Source organism: Pseudorca crassidens, chromosome 10 (genome assembly GCF_039906515.1).
Source record: "Pseudorca crassidens isolate mPseCra1 chromosome 10, mPseCra1.hap1, whole genome shotgun sequence".
Taxonomy (NCBI): domain Eukaryota; kingdom Metazoa; phylum Chordata; class Mammalia; order Artiodactyla; family Delphinidae; genus Pseudorca; species Pseudorca crassidens.
This window is the reverse complement of record NC_090305.1, coordinates 105,965,690-105,987,221: the sequence shown is the minus strand read 5'-3', so window position 1 is coordinate 105,987,221 and position 21,532 is coordinate 105,965,690. Positions and strand designations below refer to the sequence as shown.

At 49.3% G+C, this 21,532-nt stretch overlaps 2 protein-coding genes across 4 annotated transcripts in view; one reads left to right on the top strand and one right to left on the bottom strand.

The window, feature by feature from the left end:
* The window catches only part of RUVBL1 (RuvB like AAA ATPase 1), a 35,633-nt gene extending 21,223 nt beyond the window's left edge, over positions 1-14,410 (bottom strand). The window contains exons 1-3 of one of the 3 annotated variants that reach the window (XM_067755662.1): positions 14,183-14,410; positions 10,557-10,643; positions 4,059-4,191 (exon numbers count right to left, since the gene is read on the bottom strand). In XM_067755662.1, the coding sequence (XP_067611763.1) occupies positions 4,059-4,191; positions 10,557-10,643; positions 14,183-14,323 (361 nt within the window). In that variant the 5' untranslated portion in view covers positions 14,324-14,410. The remainder of the gene's footprint in view (positions 1-4,058; positions 4,192-10,556; positions 10,644-14,182) is intronic. The other 2 variants (XM_067755660.1, XM_067755661.1) reach the window with 2 other exon arrangements.
* Positions 14,411-14,546: 136 nt separating this feature from the next.
* Positions 14,547-21,532, top strand: part of EEFSEC (eukaryotic elongation factor, selenocysteine-tRNA specific) — a 204,717-nt gene continuing 197,731 nt past the window's right edge. Inside the window, exons 1-2 of the mRNA XM_067755658.1 lie at positions 14,547-15,027; positions 15,926-16,119. The gene's annotated coding sequence lies outside the window, so the exon portion shown is untranslated. The remainder of the gene's footprint in view (positions 15,028-15,925; positions 16,120-21,532) is intronic.

Genomic DNA, 21,532 nt, shown 5'->3' with positions numbered 1-21,532 from the left:
AATTTTCCAAACAACATGAATTGTGACAACAGAAGATTGTGACAAAATTGGAAATTTCTGTACTTTTAAAATTAACTTGATTTATTTTTAAATCAAAACTTTTATATCCCACATAGATAAGTTCCTTCAAATGGAATTGCTTCCCTCTATTTACTGGTAGACGACTGTAACATGAAATTCCTTGAGTAGGGGAAGAAAGGCATTCCCGTCTCTCACTAGCCCCCATATTTGTTTAGAAGTTGCTCTGTGCTGACAAGCAGGCAGGGGATGTGGGTGATGGACAATGAAACCGGCTGTTAGCCAGGAACAGGGTCGGGCTGGCGCTATCTCCGGCAATGACATCGTGAACGGCACAGGTTTCATCTGCTGGCTCAGGTTTCTACATCCCTGACAGGGACCTTCATCACGCCAAGGAAACAGCACAGACTCCTTGCTTTTCATTTCTGGGCAGCTCACCACTTCCTCCCCAACCCCTCCGCCACTTCACAGGAATTCAAAGGCAGAGGAAGACGGGCAGGGTTCCTTTTTGAAGATAGTCAATGGCCTGTCTTTTTACTCTGTGTCAGGATCAAGAAATTTCTCTTCACCTTGCTGCCATCAAAAGAACCGCATTGTCTCGTCCCCTCAAAAATGGCAAATCACAAAACAGAATCCCAGGAAATTTATCTCTATTTTTTCAAATTTTAAAGCATGTAAGTTAACTTTAAGCAACCCAAACATATGCATTCATGTAAAGGTGCGTTTTGTCATCTTTTATCAATGTCAGAAAAAAAAATACGTGTGTGTGTGTGTGTGTGTGTGTGTGTGTGTGTTTTAATTTTTGGCTGCGATAGGGCTTCGCTGCTGCGTGCGGGCTTTCTCTAGTTGCAGTGAGCGGGGGGGCCCCCCTTCATCGCGGTGCGTGGGCCTCCCACTGCAGTGGCCTCTCGTTGCGGAGCATGGGCTCCAGTCACGCGGGCTTCAGTAGTTGTGGCACGTGGGCTCAGTAGTTGTGGTTCGCAGGCTCCAGAGCACAGGCTCACTAGCTGTGGCGCACGGGCTTAGTTGCTCCACAGCATGTGGGATCTTCCCGGACCAGGACTTGAACCCGTGTTCCCTGCATCGGCAGGCGGATTCTTAACCACTGTGCCACCAGGGAAGTCCAGAAAAATATTTTTTTTAATAAATAAAAATACATTTAAAATGTACTCAGATATTTGAACTAATTGTAACACCTTACTTTTTATCTCATTACTTAAGGAGTTAAATAAAATCTGTCACATGTTCATTAAGTTTTCGAGACGTACTCAGAAAGATTTTAAACTAGGAAGGGGGCCCTCTGAGCCACTTGCACTGTTATTCCAGATACAACACCACGAGCTGAACCTCACAAAGAAAAGGCTGGTAAAGAAGCAAGACACAGCACCTAAAGTAGGTTCCGCTCAGATAAAGTTTATAAAAGGGGCAAAACTAAACCACACTGCCTAGGACACACACCCGGGTGTACAGGGTTATGACTGCCACAGAAGCCACTGCCACACCACTCTTGCGCTCTGTGGGGGACGTGTAGGAAAGGTGAGGGGCTATGACCTGTGAGGGCACGAGCCATGTCTGTGGTGCCGCCCGTGCTCTGTTCCTTGAGCTGAATGGTGACTGCATGAGCGTCTACTTCATTATTGTTAAACTATAGGTATTTTTACACTTTTCTATGTGTATGTTATATGTCACTTTAAAATAGGCACAAAAAAAAGAAATCCAGTGTTTCAACGTAAAAAATATTTCCAGTAGGAAATACTTTGCAGTTTAAAAAATCCAGAACTTAGCCTATGGACAGAGTGCACAGTTTCTGGTTTCTAAACCAACCTCTAACAAGAGTCCCAAAGTCCAGTGCTCACAGGGCCCTGGCGGGGACTGTAAGGCAGCAGAGCGAGTGCCACAAGGAGACCGGGGCGAGCTGGTACAGGCTGCTCTGCTAGGGAGGGTGCCTGCTTCGCCTGGACCACCGCGGCTGCCAGGGAATGAAAGCTTCTTTCATTCTATGGGACATCTCCCAATTTCCAAATACTGGCAACTCACTCAAAAGTTATTAAAAAACACTGTGTAAACCAAACATCTGTCTGTCGACCAGACACAGACTGAGGGCTAGAGGCCTCTGTTTTCTTCTACCTGCTTCAAAGTGCACCCCTTCTCTCATTCAGAAAAACGTCACGGAGCACCCACCGTGGGCCAGGAACTGGGGCTACACTGATGAACGCGGCCCACTACACCCACAGCGACATTCAACAGATGCCCAGTCTGCTCCTCCCCATACTCCCACCTCCAAACCCGGCAGCGCCTGGCACTCATCCTCACCTCCTCTCTCTTCTCTCTCTTCCAGTCCCACAACTAATCTCTCAGGAAATCCCATCAGCTCCACCATCCCACCAGACCCAGAATCCAACCGCTTCTCCCACCCCCAGCTCCACCGCGCCGGCCAACGCACCACCACCTCTTGCTCAGACTCCTCGTGGGCTCCCTGCTTCTGCCCTCACTCTCCACACCCAGCCACAGGGACTCCACTCTCCCATTGCTTCTCCCTTCATTTCGCACCACGTAGCACGCAAAGCCCTACCATGTTCTAAGGCCCTACATGACCATACCCTTCAATTAGACTCTACCATTCCTGAGGAAAGAATTCTGGGCTTAGACAAATCTACTCTTTCTTAAACTTTCATAATTTCCTTGACGTTTTCTAGTAAGTTTCCTTCTTGAGAATACTTACCTTGCTTTTTGTTTGTTTGTTTTTTAATAAATTTATTTATTTTATTTATTTTTGGCTGCGTTGGGTCTTCGTTGCTGTGCGCGGGCTTTCTCTAGTTGCGGTGAGCGGGGGCTACTCTCCGTTGCGGTGCACGGGCTTCTCATTGTGGTGGCTTCTCTTGTTGGGAGCACGGGCTCTAGGTGTGCAGGCTTCAGTAGTTGTGGCACGCGGGCTCAGTAGTTGTGGCTTGCGGGCTCTAGAGTGCAGGCTCAGTAGTTGTGGCACACGGGCTTAGATGCTCCGTGGCATGTGGGATCTTCCCAGACCAGGGCTCAAAGCCGTGTCCCCTGCATTGGCAGGCGGATTCTCAACCACTGCATCACCAGGGAAGCCCCTTACCTTGTTTTGACAACCAAAGGGGCTGTAAAATGACACAGGCACTCTGACAAGTGTTCATACTTGTAACTCAGCAAGTATATCCTAGATATAGACACTCACGTGTGCATTACATACTTTTTCATAGCTTAACAGGAATAAGCTATGTCTACAAGTAGGTCTGAGGGAAACTAAGATTTCCCCAGAACTAGATCAGCAGGAATGAGGCCAGGAGAACGCCCCAGAAGTCCTGGCTGGTAAGAGGTACAAATTCAGGAGAGCGGCCATTTTCTGCTCACAGCACATGGTCAGAGCACGGGCTCCAGAGTCAGACAGGTGTAGGGTCAGACTGAAGGGCTGCTGCTACTTACTAGCTGGGTCACAGTAGGCAAGTTAGTTAACTTTATGAGACTCTGTTTCATCAGATGCAAAATGCAGACTGAGAATTTCCTCTTGGGGAGTGAAAGGCCACAGTCAGTGGCAGGCCTGGCACGTCACAGGCAGGCAGTACAGCAGCTCCAGGCCCTGCACGGTTGGCACCACAGCCTTGAAGCTCCACCGTCCCACATGGTTTCCTTGCCTGCTGACCAGCTCAGCATGCAGGCCGGGCGTTCTGACAGCACGACACACAGTGCTGTTGGCTTACATCCAGAACTTTTTCAGGGGACTGTCATCTCTAAAAGCACAGTAAGGCCCCCAGGAAGATCTACTTTGTCAGATGAAGAGCCCCAGCCCCACAGCTGGGCTCACATTCGCTGGCTGCTAAAGCACTTCCATTGGAAGAACTGGGTTTTCGTTTCGTTTGCAAAGATAACTCTAATGGCACCAAAAGAAAAACAGCAGTGCCACGAATACAAGTCCTAGAGGCATTTTCACAAGGAAGAGGCAGGTGAGGACAAGCCTCGGACAGGCATGGACAGGGTATTAGGCGCAGATGGGTACTGGGCGCAGGCAGGGTACTCACCAATGGCCCTGCGGAAGTTCTCCATCAGCACTTCTGTCTTCTTGATCTCCGTGGAGTAAACCTCACTCCCCACCATCGGGCAGAAAGGGACCTTACTACCCAGCTCCTGAGCAATAGCCAGAGCTAGAGCTGTCTACAGAAGAAAACAAAGGAAATGCACTTGTTTCACATTCTGGAAATACAATTCAGGAACATATGCTATAAAAAAATTATTAACTAGGAACTGAAACTCTAGCCCTTTAGTTTTAATACGGTTTGCATGTTTCACAATAAACGTTTAATGACTTTTGTGGACAGTCGATTTCTAGCAAAATGGGCCCTGTCATCACAACACTTGCCACGACTGAGACTTGGCCAGTCCAATTCCCGATGTTTCACATGCCCCTTCCACTCACCCTACGAAGTGGACACCACTACTCTCCCCATTTCACAAATGACAAAGCTGAGACACATTAGATAACACGTCCTCGGTACCATAATCTAGAAAATGGCACAGTGGAACCTTAAAGTCTGACAGCAGGGTTCCAGAGATCAGATTCCCATCAGAATAGTCAGTATAGTCTCCCAAAACTGTTCCCTCAGTGTCAAAACAGGGTTCTGACCTCGTCGCAGTAGAACAGCACCACTGGGTCTTTGAGATACTGCTTTCTGTCTTTACAGACACAGGAAGGCACCAAATTACAACCCATTAGAAATCAATAATCAAGGAACAAATGACAGGATGTTCACTTTATGCTGAGTGGCCCCGCAAACCATGAAGAATGACACACAAGCTAGGATTCTGAAGCTATGAACTGGTGAAGTTACACTTGAACATGCCCTAATAAACTACAAATTTACTTTTGCTAAGATAACTACCATAGGCAGATGCTGAGCAGACGAAGACTAACAGATGTACGGTCAAAGAGCAAGTATGAAAAGCCAGTGCCTTAAAGCTGGTGCAGGACGGGGAAACACCACGGCCTTTTACTACTGTTTTCACCTTTCCTCAACTTTGACACGAGAGCCCAGGTAAGGTCCCCAAGGCGTACAGGCTAAGGAAGAAAACAAGGTTGCTACTGAAGGATGACACAGATCTCCGAGACAGTTTTAAAACTGGCTCAGTAAAGGTTCCTCTTCTGTTCACTGCCCGTTTGGTGCTAGTTTAACCTTCAGCGTGACCCTGGGTACATGGCAAATCTCTGGTGCCTGACTTCCTCATCTGTCAAATCAAAGTCCTGGGTTAGATCACCGGTAGCAAACTGGTTGCCCACAGACTGCTCCTGTTTTGGCCTGCAGAGTCTCATGTGTGTTTTCTTTCTTTTTCGGCTGTGCTGGGTCTTCATTGCTGTGCACGGGCTTTCTCTAGTTGCGGCGAGTGGGGGCTACATTTCATTGTGGTGCGCGGGCTTCTCACTGCGGTGGCTTCTCTTGCTGTGGAGCATGGGCTCTAGAGCACAGGCTCAGCAGTTGTGGCTCACGGGCTTAGTTGCTCCGTGACATGTGGGATCTTCCCAGACCAGGGATTGAACCCCTGTCCCCGGCATTGGCAGGCAGATTTTAACCACTGCACCACCAGGGAAGACCTCATGTGTGTTTTTAAACTCAATTGTTGCCCATTTTCTAATGTTGGGAAATTTCACATAAAAATACAATTATTTAGCTTCTTCTGAGAAGCAAGAAGGTCTGGCCACAAGGGGCCCCTATGACCACACGGCAGCACTGGGAGTGGACACGCGGGCAGCTGCCTCCCCAGCAAGGGCTCGTGCGGGCTCCCGGGCGCTTCACTCAGCCCCACTGCCCGTCTGAGTAGGCATCTGGGTCTGTGCCCTCAGGCTGATACCTCTAAAGCTGTATTCTCTTGTATCCTAAGAGCGAAGGGAAAATCTCTGGAGCATAACGGGGCAGGTAGCAGCACAAGACACCAGGACTCCCAGCAGGAGCCTCAGGCCTGCCACGCTCACCTTCTATCCAAACCCCGCCACCTTTCCAGTCACTCCTCTTTCTCTTCCCCTGTCGCTACAGGCCCCAACTCCCCTCCCTCAGTTGTGAACTCCAAAGACAGTGCTGCATCTGATTCAATGCAGACCCCCACCACCACCAAATACAGAAGAGATGATCGACATATTCCATTAAAATATGATAAATGATTGGTTAAGAAATGCTTCAGGTGTGTCTAGTTTCCTCCATTTAAAGGCTCCCAGAAGGCTGGCATATGATGTGGCTACCGTGCAGACTATACCTACAGCTACTATATAGGGCTGGGTGACTTGCACGAGGGATCCCACTGAACCCTCCCAAGCAGCCTATGAACTTGATAATCTAGTTCACCTTTTGTGAATTTAGAAACCGAAACTCAGAAATTTCCAGCTCACCCAAAGTCAAACAGTTAGCAAGCGCAAGGGTCAGGATGCAAACCCCGATCTCCAAGACCTATTTCTGTGTGCCCACCCCCCATGCAAGTGGCACAAAAAAGAGGCTGTTGCCAAAAGATTAAAAAACCTACTTTGTTTTCAACTTCATCCGAACACCTTTTTCTAAAACCCAAACATAAAGCCCTATTATTAAGCGTGTGTAGGGCTTCCCTGGTGGCGCAGTGGTTGAGAGTCCGCGCCCCAGTCCGGGAGGATCCCACATGCTGCGGAGTGGCTGGGCCCGTGAGCCACAGTTGCTGAGCCTGCGCGTCCGGAGCCTGTGCTCCGCAATGGGAGAGGCCACAACAGTGAGAGGCCTGGGTACCGCAAAAAAAAAAAAAGAGTGTGCAGGCCTCAGGAGGGGAATGGCCATACTCTGAACAAGCACCACACTCCTGCCGGCCACTCAGTTAAGTCGTCTGAACGTTGAGGTCCATGGGTACAATGTTACAAAAGCACCAGAAACCCATGCTTCCAGCAAAGCGGCCACTAGAGCCACAGCCACTCCCTCCTGTTACAAAACATCTAGAATAAGTAAGTAGTCATGATAGACCCAAAGTAGTAAACTATCATTGCAAGGTAGTTTACTACTCTGAAAAGCTGGGCAGGTGTTTGACAGATGCCAGAAACCCCTGGATAAAAAGGAGCCTTGAAGGGCACACGTCAGTAGACCAGGTGGCCACAGAGAAAATCTCCAAGGGACAAAGACAGGCTTGTCCGTCTCACCACAGCTCTGGCTGAGGAAGTCTCACCAGCAGGCTCTCAAACAGATTAAGGATTGGTCTCTACACTGCCTGATGGCCAGAAAACCCAAGCCACAAAATTTCCTTCATGTGCCCTGTCCTGGCAGCACAGCAGGGGCCCTCCCAAGTCCTCTCAGGAAGCACTTGGCCCTAATCAAGAGATCAGGGAAGCCTCAGATTTGATCAAACATGAGTCCACAAGCAGATACAGGATACAAAATAAACAAGAAAGTATTTCACGAACAAGGAACAAGAGGCTATCAAAAATAGCCAGATTTTGGGACTTCCTGGGAGGCCCAGTGGTTAGGACTCCACGCTTCCACTGCAGGGGGCGTGGGTTCGATCCCTGGTCGGGGAACTAAGATCCTGCAAGCTGCATGGCACGGCCAAAACAAACAAACAAGCAAAAAACAGATTTTGAAGAAATTAAAAATAATGAGTGGGGAAGGGAGGGGCTTCTTCATTACAAAAAAAAAAAAGCAAGCTAATATATGTAGAGGATATGACAGATTTAGAAATTCACCATTTTGCAACCACCAATGTGATAACTGATAAAGCAATGACCATCAATGAATGCTACAGCCATAGGGTAAAAGGATATTCAGGACCTCTCAACGTGTCACTTCCCAAATGATTATAAATTTCAGAGGGAACCAGTCCCCTCATAGTAGAACGTGGCGTCAGCCCCCTGTTGTGATGCAGGTTCCAGACACATCACCTGCATCGCGTTCTGCCAAAGAGCTGAATGTTTCAGACACAATCAGACAACCACTGGAGGACAGCTGTAGGGTACTCTACAAAACAACTGTCCTGGGCTCTTCAAAAATGTCAGTGTCATAAAAGAAAAGAAACCAAAAATGCAGGGGACAGGAACCGTTCTCGATAAAGAGACTAAAGAGACAATAATGAATGCAATGTGTGATATGTGATTATAATTCAATTTAAAAATATAAAAAAATGAAAGAGCCACAAACTGAAATGACTTGGAGATATTTTAATATAAACTAGATATTAGCTAATTTTATTAGCAACATTATATTTCTTGGGTGGATGACAGCATCATGGGAATGAGAGAAGGTCCCTTGCACTTACTTTCAAATGGTTCAGAAGTAACATAGAGAAAACACAAATCTCACAAAATATTTACACTTAGTTACCTATGAGTAGGGTACAGAGGGATTCATCAAACTGTTCTTTCCACTCTTTTGTAGGTTTCAAATTTTTCAAAATGGAAAATATTCAATGGACTGGATTAAAGAGTAGCTTCCTCACAGCTTACAAGACAGACTGGAAGACATGTCTAATGAAGCTACGCAGAACGCAGAAGAGTCAAAACAACAGAAAACATAAAAGAGGTTCAAAGACTAAGAAGACAAAATGAGACGCTCCAGCCCAGGATTTCCCAGTCTTGGCACCGTGGGCATTTTGGGCTGGAGAACTCCTCTTGCAGGGGCTGCTCTGTGCTCTGCAGGGTGCCCTGCAAACCCCCCGGCCTCCACCCACAAGATGCCAGCAGCACTCCCGGCCCAACCAAGTGTGACAACCGAAACGTCTCAGGACAGTGCCAAATGTTCCCCGGGGGGCAAACTCGGCCCAAGCGGAGGACCTCTGCAGTGGAACCTCACCTAGCTGGAGCTCCAGAAGAGAAGACAGAGAACAGGGGAAGGCAGCATCTGAAGAGACAAAGGCTGACCAGTTCCCAGAACTTATTAGACACAATATGTACTCAGATCCATATGAAGCAGGATAAATGAAAATAAATCCACACTTTGACATGTCACAGTGAAACACCAAAACCAAAATATCCCAAAAACATCCAGAGAGAAAAGACAAAATCCTCAAAACCAGTCTTCTCAAAAGCAACACCAGAAGCCAAAAGGTAGCAAATATCACTCAGAGAAACAGTACTGACAGAACACATCTGTCAACTGAATTATATATCCAACACAACTATCTTTCCAAACAGGGGCAACACAATAAATACAAACCTGACTTTGCCACCAACAAACTTCTAGAAGGACCTTCTTAATGATGTACTTTAGGAAGGAAATGGAGGGAGAGCAAAGGTCTAAGATATGAGAAGGAACGGTAAGCAAATAAATGGTAAATACAGTGACAAGCAGAAAGGGAATTAAAGCTCACGTTTATACCTGTTCACAAATATAGCACTTCTTCCTCTATGGTTAGACACCAGTAAAAGACATACTATCAATTCAATCATATGACTTCAAAATGATGAGAGTCATCATCCTACAACCGCCACTTTGATAGCTCCCTCCAACAGGCAGGGCTGTGCTACCGCTTCAGAAAGGCTAAGGGACCTGCCTGGGGTCTCAGCACCAGCGCTGGAACCCCTTTCTTTACACAGTGACTCCCCCAGGCTCCTCCTCTCCTGCACCAAGCGCCCTCCAGAAGAACAAGCAGGGCCCAGACTGGGGACTCTAGTGCGTTTCAAGCGCCCAGCCAAGTCCCTCACAGATCCCACAAGTTGTCCTGCACCCTCGGCCTGGAAGGCCCTTTCCTTCCCTGCCAAGTCAAATGTCAAGCTTCAACCCCTCCAGCCACACCAGCCCAAGTGTCACCTCCCGCTGCAATTCCAGCTGCATTTAAGATCAGGCGATGCCTCGCACCTTAGCGCTCAACTGGAGTTTTTCATGCTGCCCTGGAGAGACTGTAAGGCCCTTGGAGATAAAAATCACGTCTATTATTCTTTTTTCCTTTTTCTGTTTTTTTTGCGGTACACGGGCCTCTCACTGTTGTGGCCTCTCCCGTCGCGGAGCACAGGCTCCAGAAGCGCAGGCTCCGCGGCCATGGCTCACGGGCCCAGCCGCTCCATGGCATGTGGGATCTTCCCGGACCGGGGCACGAACCCGTGTCCCCTGCATCGGCAAGCGGACTCTCAACCACTGCACCACCAGGGAAGCCCCCTTTTTTGCTTTTTCTTTCCATGTCTCACGCAGCCAGAATAGTGCTGGGTCAAGCGAGCATTTGGAAAATTGCTTGCTGACTGGTTTTCTTTCCCCCTCAAGTAAGATGTCACTCCCAAGATTTTATGAAGCCCTAGGCCAATAGAAATATATTTCCAAAGCAAAGGAGACTTGAAAGAGATAAAAGACAAATTACAGAGACAATGAGACACCTCTGAGGACTTCACTCTCTTTTCTCTGGAGGTCAGCCAGGGTAATTTGAATTTTAGAAGCATGGATTTTAGATACTCAACTGTATTATTGCACATTGGTTTTAAAAACATACATATAACCAATTTAGCTAAACAGAGACTAGTTAAGACACAAATTGAATTTGGCTTAGACATTAAGATCATCCTCTTGGGTAGATTTTAAAAAATGAGAGAAAATGAGTACCTTGCCAGTTCCAGGAGGCCCTGCCAACAAGACAGCTCTTCCAGCCATTTTCTTGCTTTTGATTAATTCCACTATCACACCACATGCCTAGACACCACAATAGAAAGAAATAATAAATCAATATTAAAATGTTTCACAGGACGAAAAAGTCCCGTGTCTGGTCCACACAACTCAGACTCATCGAGTGCCAGGACACCACAGATGCTGTTCTAGGCGCCAGAGGCAGTAGAGGGCCATGGAGCTCATGTCCTAGTGGAGGAGACATACAAACACAGAATCTCTACTATGAAGAAAAAAGGGCAAGAAAAGAGCAGGCGGCTGGGGGCAGAGGTTACTCTATAATAAAGACTGATCTGGGAAGGCCTCTTTGACATTATATTTGATATACGAAGCTGCAGGCAGGGCAGGAGTCAGTGTTCCAAGCAAAGGAAACAATAAATTCAAAATACAGGAATGAGCTTGGCATGTCCAAGGGACAGAAAAGCTGTGCTGACCAGAGTTCAGAAAACAAGCAGACCGGGAAGATGAGGTTGTAGAGGCAGGAGGGGCAGCACTCAGAACAGAATCTTCCAGTCCATAGTAAAGTTTGGATTTTATTCTACGTGTAATGGGAAGCCAGTGAAAAAGCCTTAGGCCGCATGTCATGTTCTGAAATTTTGTTTTTAAAGTATCTTGATGGCTGCTATGTGGATAACAGACAGGAGGGGTACAAATGGGAGCAATGGCATATACTCCAGGGGCCCACACACCTCAAAACTGGAAACAAGACTCTGTGTATATGTTCAAATGTGCATTCTTCCAGGGAGGGGTCACAGCTTTCATCACATTCCCAAATTAACCCACTAAGGGCTAAGAATCAATGACATATGCTACTAGTTGGCCATCAGTTAACTATCCCAGAATGCTGTAAGCAAATGCGGCACGTGAGGTTTAACCTACAGCATCCTAAGATCCAAGGAATGCCCTTCAAATCCTCAAGATTAAATTACTTGTTCGTTCGTGTATTTTAAATATTCTGAGTATTAAGCCATTTACAGCATCTATATTATATATAGACAGGTATGGACATTATATACATACAGCATGTATTTCGCATACACATACACATATATACAGTTGACCCATGAACCCTTGAAGTTAGGGGTACCCAACCTCCACGCAGGCGAAAATCAGTGCATAACTATACAGTCAGCCCTCCATATCTGTGGTTCAGCAGCCCTGGGTTCAACCAACTGGGGGTCATGTAGCACCCTAATATGTATTTATTGAAAGAAATCTGTGAATAAGTGGACCCATGCCGTTCAAACCCATGTTGTTCAAGAGTTGACTGCATATTGATACGTGTGTTTAGAAATTCCATAAATGCGTTCCTGGTTTTATGTATTTTACAATATTTAACTCTAAAGGAGTAGGGCTGAGAAAATCACACTCCTTAAACACCTAATCTCAAGGTTTCTCACACTGATCTAAAAACCGAAAGCACAACTGTCTCCAAGGTGCACCGTCCTTGCCTCAGGGCAGGCCCACAGCTCCTCTACCTGGGTGGTACCTTGTGGACAGGGTCTTGTGAGCACATCTTATCTCCTCTCCCACTTTCCCCATGGACTGTGGAGACGTACCTTGGTCCCACACTTAGACAGCCCCTCAAAAACGTGGGTTCAGGGAATGCATGTGGATGTGCCCTATTCCACTTCTGGCTCAGCTGGAAAAGCACAGTACACTTAACAGAGCCTAGAAGATATTCTTCAGATGCTGCATCTCTAAAAAGACAAAAGAGCCATTATGGTCTTTCCACAGTAACCTCTGATATCATAATCCTCAGCACTGGAACTCCTTGGGCAACTCAAAAGAGGTAGAAGAGCCTTTGCCAACCTTGGCTACGTACTCTTACTCACACTTCCCCTTCCATTTAATCTTCTTCCATTTAGGCTCCTTCTCTCCAGTGAGACATGTCCAGTGAATTCCAAAATTTAAAAAGTATGAACTGGAAGGGCCTTTAAAAGATGACCTAGTCTAACTCTCACTGTTCAGATGAGGACAGGCTGCTGATGCGACCAGACTCAGACAAGGACCTGGTAGCAGAGGTGGGATGCCTAATAACTCAGTACGTAACTTCTGAGTCCCTATAATGAGTCAGGTTCTGGGTACATGATGCTACCCGGTCTCTATCCTTGGGAAGCTCACATTCGTATGGAGGCACACGGCGTCAGAGTCAAGAGTATGGGTTCTGGAGTCAGACAGACTTAGGTTTAAATCCTGGCTCTACCAATTACCAGCCGAGTACCACAGATCCATAACCTAACCTCTAGGAGCCACAGTTTCCTCATCTGAAAACAGAGTTCACAGCACAGTGGCACAAAGGCTAACGGGTTTATGGTAAAGTATGCTAATGTCTACAACTTACTTTGAAATGCAAAAGCAGATTGTTAGATGGATAAATGAGCAGACAGAAGACAAAGCAACAGAGTAAAATGTTACTTGTAGAATTCAAGCACACAGGTACACACTACACAAGTCTTTCAACTTTCTGGTATGTCTGAAAAGTGTCATAACAAAGTGGAGGAGGGATGGGTATAAGGGTGGTGATGAACAATAAGACAATGGAAACGGAGCTGCTTAGCACAGTGCTCGGCACATGAAAAGCACTCAACAGCGTCAGCTACTCGCAGAGACAGGCCCTCCGAGAGCAAAAGCTGGATAAAGAGAAATTTCAAAGTCACCTTGGCCCTGTCACTATTTCCTCTCTGGAAACCTGAAGTTCCAAATGGAAACCAGAGGCTTCTCTTTGGCCCCTTCTATTAGCACAATCAGGCTAGGAGGCGAGAGTCTTACCCAGGAGTTCTGTAGCTGCCGAGCCACCGCAGGGGCAGAGGGGCAAAATGGGCTGAAGTTAGGGCTGAAGGGGGCCCGAGGGGGCGGTCCTACCACAGAGCGCGCTGCTTCAGGAGTCAGGGGCACACAGGCACAAACTCCAGCATTACTATTACTAAACTGGGGGGCAAGCGGATGGGTGAAGTGACCTTTCCCACCCTCGATGTTTTCATCAAAAAAAAGAAAATACACACACACACACAAAGAGCCTGAACAGTTTTGTGATGATAATGCGGCCGAAGGCACTTGGCACCAGCATCACTTAGCAGAAGTGGGCTTAACGGGAATGTTCAGAAAGGCCTCTGTACCTGCCACCTGCTCAGGCGGATCACCTCCCAACTATAAAGGTCCCAGAGCCTCTCACTGCGCTCACAGCAACTCAAACGCCGTGCCCGGGCCCGCAGAGCCCCGCACGAACTGATCCCCGAGGTCTAATAACGGCTCTTCTGTTCAGCGGTTTAAATGTCTGTGTCTGAAACGCGAGCTCCCAGAGAGCAGGGACCTGGCCCATCTTCTCCCCGCCGACCCCCGTGCCGCGCGGACGGCCTGGCCCCGAGCGGCGGTCAGTCAGGACTGGCGGTCAGTCAGGACTCGCGGCCAGGAGCGAGGCCGCGGGGTCGTCGCCGCGCCCCGGGACGTCCTCCCCACGCCCCACCCCCAGGTCCGCGCCGCCCGGGCCCACCTCAGCCCCGTCCCCGCCTCAGTCTCCCCCCCAGTTCAGTCCCCCCGCCTCAGCTCCCGCCCCGCCGCCACACCTCGCGCGCGTTCTCCTGGCCCACGAGCCCCGAGGCCGCCTGCTTGGCCAGGCCGCTCTCGTCCAGCCCCAGCCCCTTCACGTGGCTGTGGGAGGCGATGCGCTGCGTCTTGGTGGTGCTCTTCACCTCCTCGATCTTCATCCTGCGCACCTGGAGCCCGAGCGCCCGCTCAGCCCTAGCAGCGCGCAGCCGGTTACCACGCGGCCGTTACCAGGCGGCTGGTCCGGCCCCGCCTCGGTCAGCTCCCCATTGGCCGCGGCGGGAACTCCTCAGCGTCCCATTGGCTCCTGGCTTTGCCCGTCGCGGCTGCCGGGAAGGCTCCGCCCACCCGCTTCCGGCTGTGTCCCGAGGTTGGCTTCCCCCGCAGCCGGCGCTTCCTGCCCGGGTGGGCCCGAAAGGGCTGCTGCGCCGCAGTGAGGGCCCGAGTTCCGCTCTTCACGGCGCCTTCGCGTCAGTGACCGCATTCGAATGGATACCCTTTTGCGGAGCTCAAGTTCGACCTCGGTGTTGGAGATGAAGAGACGGGTTTAGAACTTAAGCTTCGACTTGTGCCCACTAAGCAGTTTTCTGACTCCCACGCTTTTCATCTCCCTGGGGAGGCTGTGCTCAGCATCCGCCTTGGGGGTTGTCCTCCTCTTCTCCTCGCCTCCACCTCTCCCTTTACTTAGATTAAGTTGGCTGTGGATGACGTTTAGTGTAATTCCTAATGCAGATAAAGATGCGGGCTAAAAGAGGCCCAATAACTTATGAAGAACGCACAGCAAGTAATCAGAAGAGTTGGAACTCCACCTGAGGACTTCAGGCTTTGCAGCCGGTGTAAACCTCATCCCATCCCACGACCTCAGGTGAGACAATTAGCCAGTGGCTGTGTCCTGTCCGGTTCCGTGATGATATTAACACTCCCCCCAAAAGTGTACTCTTCCCATCCACCCAGTCATTCCACAAACATTTGTTAGCACCTGCTGTGAGCCAGACAGTACAATGCACTAGGATGCACACATAAAATACAAAATCTCCAGCCTTGACAAGCTCAGTCCTTAGTTGGGAAACTTGCAACATGAGGTGTGCCAAAGCAGGTACCCCCACGTGGTGTGCAAGCCCAGAGCAGGGCCATCTGGAAAAGCTGGAGAGCCAAGGAAGGCGCCATGATGTGGTAACGCCTGGACCGATCCCTGACAGAAGGATAACATCCTCGGAAGCAGACATTATGTCACCATTTCACACCTGAGTGGACTCAGGTCCAGAGAAAGGGAGGGACTGGCCCAGAGCTAAGGGGAGCTTGCATTAGGGTTGAGACAGACCTGAAGTCAAATCCAGGTGCAGGAGTTCCTGACTCTCACATCTCCTTGTACTTCTCCATCGTAACTTTTGAGTCTAGGTTTCTGATTACTTGCAAGACTATCAGGTCAATGTTAGTCTCTCCCACTAAATGGCAGGCATTATGAAAGTGTAGACCACGTCTGTGTTGTTCATCATTTTAACTCCAGTGTCTGGCACACAGCCTGGCTCACAGTTAAGGCTTCTTATAAATTTAGTAGGGCTCTGGACACTCACATACACACAAAATCATGCAGTTTTGCTGGAGGTATTTTACACAGCGGATCTTATGGGACTTGATAATGGTTTCTGTCAGTGAATGGAAACTTTTGGCCCCCACCTCCCCCTCCACCAGAGCTGTTACATGTTTTTCCTGCTAAAGAACAGTTCAAACATCTGATCCAGCCTAGCATTCTCTTTTTACAGGTGAGGAAACTGAGGCCCTAAAAGGGTATGGAGTTTGTCCAAGATCGCAAATTGAGCAAATGCCTTTCCCAGGCCTAGACCCCAGGTCCAGTGTGCAAAGAAGCTGGGCCTGGCTGCAGAGCCAGGCAGTTCCTTTCATTTCAACAGAAGACGACACGGCAGGCCAGTGTCCAAAGTGTACAAGGTGCATGAAGGTAGGTGAGGCCAATAGCAGTGGACAGGGGTTATTATGCCCACCCAGCACCCTTCCTACCTCTTCTGGCCACCTTCACTCTAATTTTCTGTAGAGAACCACCCTTCCCCCACTTGGCATCTAGGTGGTTTAGATGGGCTGACCCCACCCCCAGCTTTATTTCAGGAATGGACACAGGACCCTGGCCTGGCCTATCAAAGTGTCCCCTCCTCCCCAGAATGGTGATTGGTTCAGAGATGTGAGCGGACAGTCCAATGACACTCAGACCTGCACTTTTACTGGAAATATTGGGAAAGAGACTTGGGTCCTAGGTTTCCAGGTCATCTTGGCCACTTCATGGGAAGACTCTGTCTGAGAATGAAGCCAGCACAAAGGAAAGGAAAGCTGGCAGATTCCTGATGAAATCCTCTACGTTCCCAGATCCAGCTTTGCCCTACTTGGCAGTGTAAATGACACTGACGTTGGGGCTTAAAATAACTTGAGTTAGGGTTCCACCCATGGGTTTGTGCAGTGACACACATACAAGGAATGGAGTGGACAGTTGCATCCCAGCTTGTGCTGTGTGACAACCCCAGACCTGCCTGCTCTCTCACTCTCACTCCCGTGAGCCTTGCTCTTTCACCTCCAGTGCCTTGACCCCTCTTTTCTCCAGTCCAAGCTTGAACATCTCAGCCACTGGTTCCCAATGCTTCTGCTTGCTCCTTGCTTTGACTTCTTTCACACCTGACCTTTGAGCCCAGAAGCCCAGGTCAAGCCTGCCTCTGCCTTCTCCAACATCTTGAGAAGGCTGCTGCATGTGGAGGGGGGCAATGACCCAGGGGCCCCGTGGAGCCACACGTTGTCATGGTCTCCAGGCTCAGCTGAGTGCTGAGAGTGTATCCTAACTAATGGGACATTGAATAATGGTCTGCAGTAATCAAACAGCATGGCACTGGCACAAGGACAGACATATAGACTAATGGAATAGAATAGACAGCCCAGAAATAAACCCTCAGTATATCAGCAAGAGTGCCAAGACCATTCAAAGGGGAAAGAGCTGAAACTTAATTCTTTTTTTTTTTTTTTTGTTGGCCATGCCACATGGCATGTGGGATCTTAGTTCGAACCTGTGTCCCCTGCAGTGGAAGCGCGGAGTCTTAACCACTGGACCGCCAGGGAAGTCCAGTAACTAAGTCTTGATTTGATGACTTGAGGCTTAGCATAAGCCACTGTGTTTTGGGCCCATTGTCTTATTTTTAACAATTTCCCCCTTTTGACCAGTCTCTCAGCCTGAGGGATGCAATACAAATTGAAGGCATTAGCGCTATTCCCAGCTACCACTCTGGAGGCCTCGCAGCTTCTGCTGACCCTCTGTGTGGTGCTCACAGGTTATGACGTCAGGTTCACGTTCTCTGTCAGTCTTTCTTTCGTTCTTTTTCTGATGTTTCAGTCGTAGGGAGATCATTTGCTTGGTGCTTAGTGGCTGCAAACATGCATTTAAAGCTCTTGAGAGAATACAACGCACGACAAAGATTATTACGATGATTACGAGCAGGATAATTCCCAGTGTCTGGGGTGCGCTTCAGAGCCATGATCCCCAAGATCCAAACCAATCAGAATCAAAATCAAAGAAAGTCCCTGTTGAAGGAGTCCCCTGTGTAAGCTAATGGGCTTAGTCCCTGGTCTTGTATTCCCACATTCTCGCCCCCCTTTCTGATCGTTGCCAACCTCATTGGCATGCTTGTTATTTCAGCCCCAGGCTGATTTCTGGGGACAGAAGGAACACCTTAGAGGTGGTACAAAGGCATAAAATTAAATAAAGTTGATCCACATAGTGAGAACATTATTGCCTTTTTAATTCTAATTCAGTGAGTCTTAGGGGGTGGAGTGTGACTTTAACCCCTTTCTAACGCTTGCTAATCTCTCTTTTTATTAACGATCCTGATTCTGAGGTTGTTGTGGTTCCCAGCTATTTATGGCAAGTGACAATGTTTTTCTGTGTAAGGGAGATACTTTTATTTATTTAAGTCAAACTTAAAGAAAAATATGAAGTTGTAGGTGGTACCTGGATATTGCATAAATTATGAAGATGGTTCATATCACTGAGGTTGAAAAAAACCTGACATAAAACAAGGATCAGCTGGCAGGGAGCAGAGGGCCTGAGCAAGTCACCTCTCCTGGCCCTCTTCCCTCTGCTGTAAAGTAGCGATAACAGCACCTCCTGGGATTTTAAAAGAATTCAGTGAGATCTTTTACAATGGGCTCAAGCACTGGGAGGGGCACAGAAAATGGCATCAGAGCTTTGGAACATAAAGACATGGGCTATTTCTCCCTTGGATATCTGCCTGCTGTGTGTGTGTCCTGCCCTTCGTGGTAATTTTGTCATGCTTTTCAAACGGAAACAGTACCTGAGGGCACTCACTGGAATTGCTTTGGCGCCCGAGGCAGGAAGTGGGGCTGGGGACAGGATCAGGTTAGCCAGGGTGAGGCCTGTGCCTCCGATTGCAACCTTCTCTGCTGGGGAACAGTTTCCGTCCGTCTCAGCAGGCACATCCCACTGCAGTGGGGAAACCCGGCAGCAGATGCCGAGATAGCAGCTGGAGCCTGCAGGTCCCCTGGGCTCCATCTGGACCATCGTCCCACTGGCGTCACATGGCAATGGGGTCAGCGGTCAGGGCAGCCTAGGCGAAAGCAGCAGGTCTGACCAGCGGACAGGCCGTGAGGCTATTTCCAGTGTAGGTCTTAGCTGTCAGACTCTGATTCTCTGACCAGGTGGGAGGGAGTTAGGAGCCCTTCACTGATTTAATAAATGGGAAGAGACTCCACACTCCAAGTAAATGTTTATATTAGTTTCCTATGGCTGCAGTAACAAATTGCTGCAAACTTAATGGCATAAAACAACACACAGGTATTCTCTTACAGTTCTGCAGGTCAGTGTCCAAAATGGGCCTCACTGGGCTAAAATCAAGGTGTGGGCAGGGCTGCGTTGCTGTCTGGAGGCCCTGGGGGAGCACCCACAGCCTGGGTTTTTCCAGCTTCTACAGGCTGCCCACCTTCCTGGACTTATGTTCTGCTTCCGCCTTTAAAAACAGTAACGGCCAGCAGCGTCTTCTCATGACGCCATCTCTGGTTCTGATCCTCCCGCCTCCCTCCTGTAACGGCCCTGGTGACTACATCAGGCCCGCAGGATAATCCAGGGTGAGCTCCCCACCTCCCCCATCCCCGCCATCGCAAGATCCTTAACTGAATCACACCTGCCAAGTCTCGTTACCATGGAGGGCAACACCATCACAGGTTCCAGGACACGGACATCTTTGGAGGCCACTGTTCTGCTGTGGCCAGGCTTCCCTCCAGGGGTCCCATTAGGGCCCAGACTGATTTCCCCAGGCTTTAGTCCAGTATCAGAGAGCACACTTTTCTATTGCCTGTCCTGGAAAAAATTCCAGGGTTTTCTCCGACTGTGCTAACTTGGGTCACACGCTCACTGCCAAACCAATGGTCATGGCTACTGGAATGGACCTGAGTCTCAGGCCCACCCCTAGAGCTAGCATTCAGTCAACCCCCATCGTGACCTGGAGGAAAGGAGTGTGATACCTCCAAGGAGAGTTGAGGAGTCTTACAGAAGAAGAGGGAGGGGACGCCAACCACTGTAGACCTTAAAGAGTTTGTATCCATATCCAGGTGGAAAGTGTGCTCCCAGGCACACAGCCAGCACGAGGTAGGGCCGTGATTTGAACCTGTGTGGGGCCAGTTCTTGCCAGGACATCAGCTCCCACCCTGCAGCTAACGGGGCATTAGCAGATCTGTTCAGTACTGGCAGTGCCATGGAGCACAGTGGTGGCCTGGGCGACAACCTCATCTGAGGTTAGTATGGGACATGTCAAGGAAGGTACGTGGTTAACACAATCACTGGCAAGGTAGATACCCTCAGAGAAAAAGGAAATTTCCATTTTACTCCTAAAAGAATCTTTAAAGCCAAACTCAAATCAAAGAGCAAAGTATAATAACTTCCTCTGAGCAAATTTATAATTAATCCTGGATTAATTGGCCTTAATGAAGTTGAATTAATTACTAGCTGTTCGTAAAGAACTTTGAACTACCTTCGTACAAAATAGCATTAAAGAAACAGAAAGGAACCAGCATCGCATTAACATTAAGAACAAATGCCAAATAATCGCAGTTCTGCAGGCCGTTCCCTGTCAGTCATTTCCCAGAGACAAGGCCCAGCCTTGGAACCCAGGCTGGGACCCAGGAGTCTGCTGCAGAGGATGGTGTCTTTGTGGGCTGGAGGTTTGGAGGTGGGTCCACTCAAGAAACAGTTATGGAGCCTTTGATGTGCCAGGCCGAGGGGAAGCAAAGATGTGTAAGGGGTCCTCAGTCTGCTGGGACAGGGGAGAGCACCAGGGCACCAGCCTGGTCTAAAGCAAACTCGCCTCACTGGGGTAGAAGCCAGGATAGGGACAAAGGACAAAGGAGGGGCGTGATGTGACCTGCATTTTGCTGGCAACAGGGCTCCAGTTCCTACAGGGTGTCCCTCACACTCTCCCTGGCTCTTGGAGTGAGCTTATGACTCACACCTGCCTAGGCAGAGGTCTGTATTGCTCTGCTTGGTGCAGGGGCACAGCTGACCCCAGGATACAGTCTGAATCCGGCTGACTTTTCAGACAACTCAGAGCTGCCGTCTCCTTGGCACTTGTGGAGACAGGGCTGGACTCCAGGCTACTGCTGGGGCAGCACCTGTCTTGGAGCCAGTTGTGTGAGTTGGAGACGGCAAGACTTGGCTTAAAGCCCCAGCCCTGCCGCTGGTGAGCGTTTAGGTGTAAGTCGGGCCGGGTAACAGCTACAGCCCGCAGCCCCAAGGCTCGGCGGCCTCACCAGGCAAAATGTCTCTCAGATTTCACATAGAAACACTCTCGTCTCTTGAAAAGCGGGAAGATGGGGCAGTGTTGGGCTAGCATTCCTGCCTGGCCAAAGCTTGGCCGTCACTTGGCCAAAGCTGAGCCGTGGCTCCCCATCTGTGGCCACTGGACATGTGCTCTCCACCTCCGCAGTCTCCACCACCCCGCGCACCTTAAACCCTGCTGATTACTCTCTGGCGAGTCACCTGCCTGGCCAGGGCAGACCTTTAAATTTGTTATCCGTGTTGTTGCCCGTGGGCGACACCTTTTCTGTGGGTGACATTTCAAGAGAATGAGCGTTGCGGGCCCTCCCCAGCACGCGCGCACTCACACGACCTTCTGCGTACAGTTTGGCGGCCCCCTGAGGCCAGGCTGACTGCCCGGTCCGAGATTCTCCAAGCAGCCTTCCCAGGTTTCCCGCGCTGGCTCTTCGGCAGGACGGGCTCAGCTTCGCGGCCCGCCCTCCCTGCCCCGGGCCTGGTCCTTCCACCGCTGCTGTATTTCCCCAGGGCTTCTCGGGGTCCCTAGTGGTCTGGT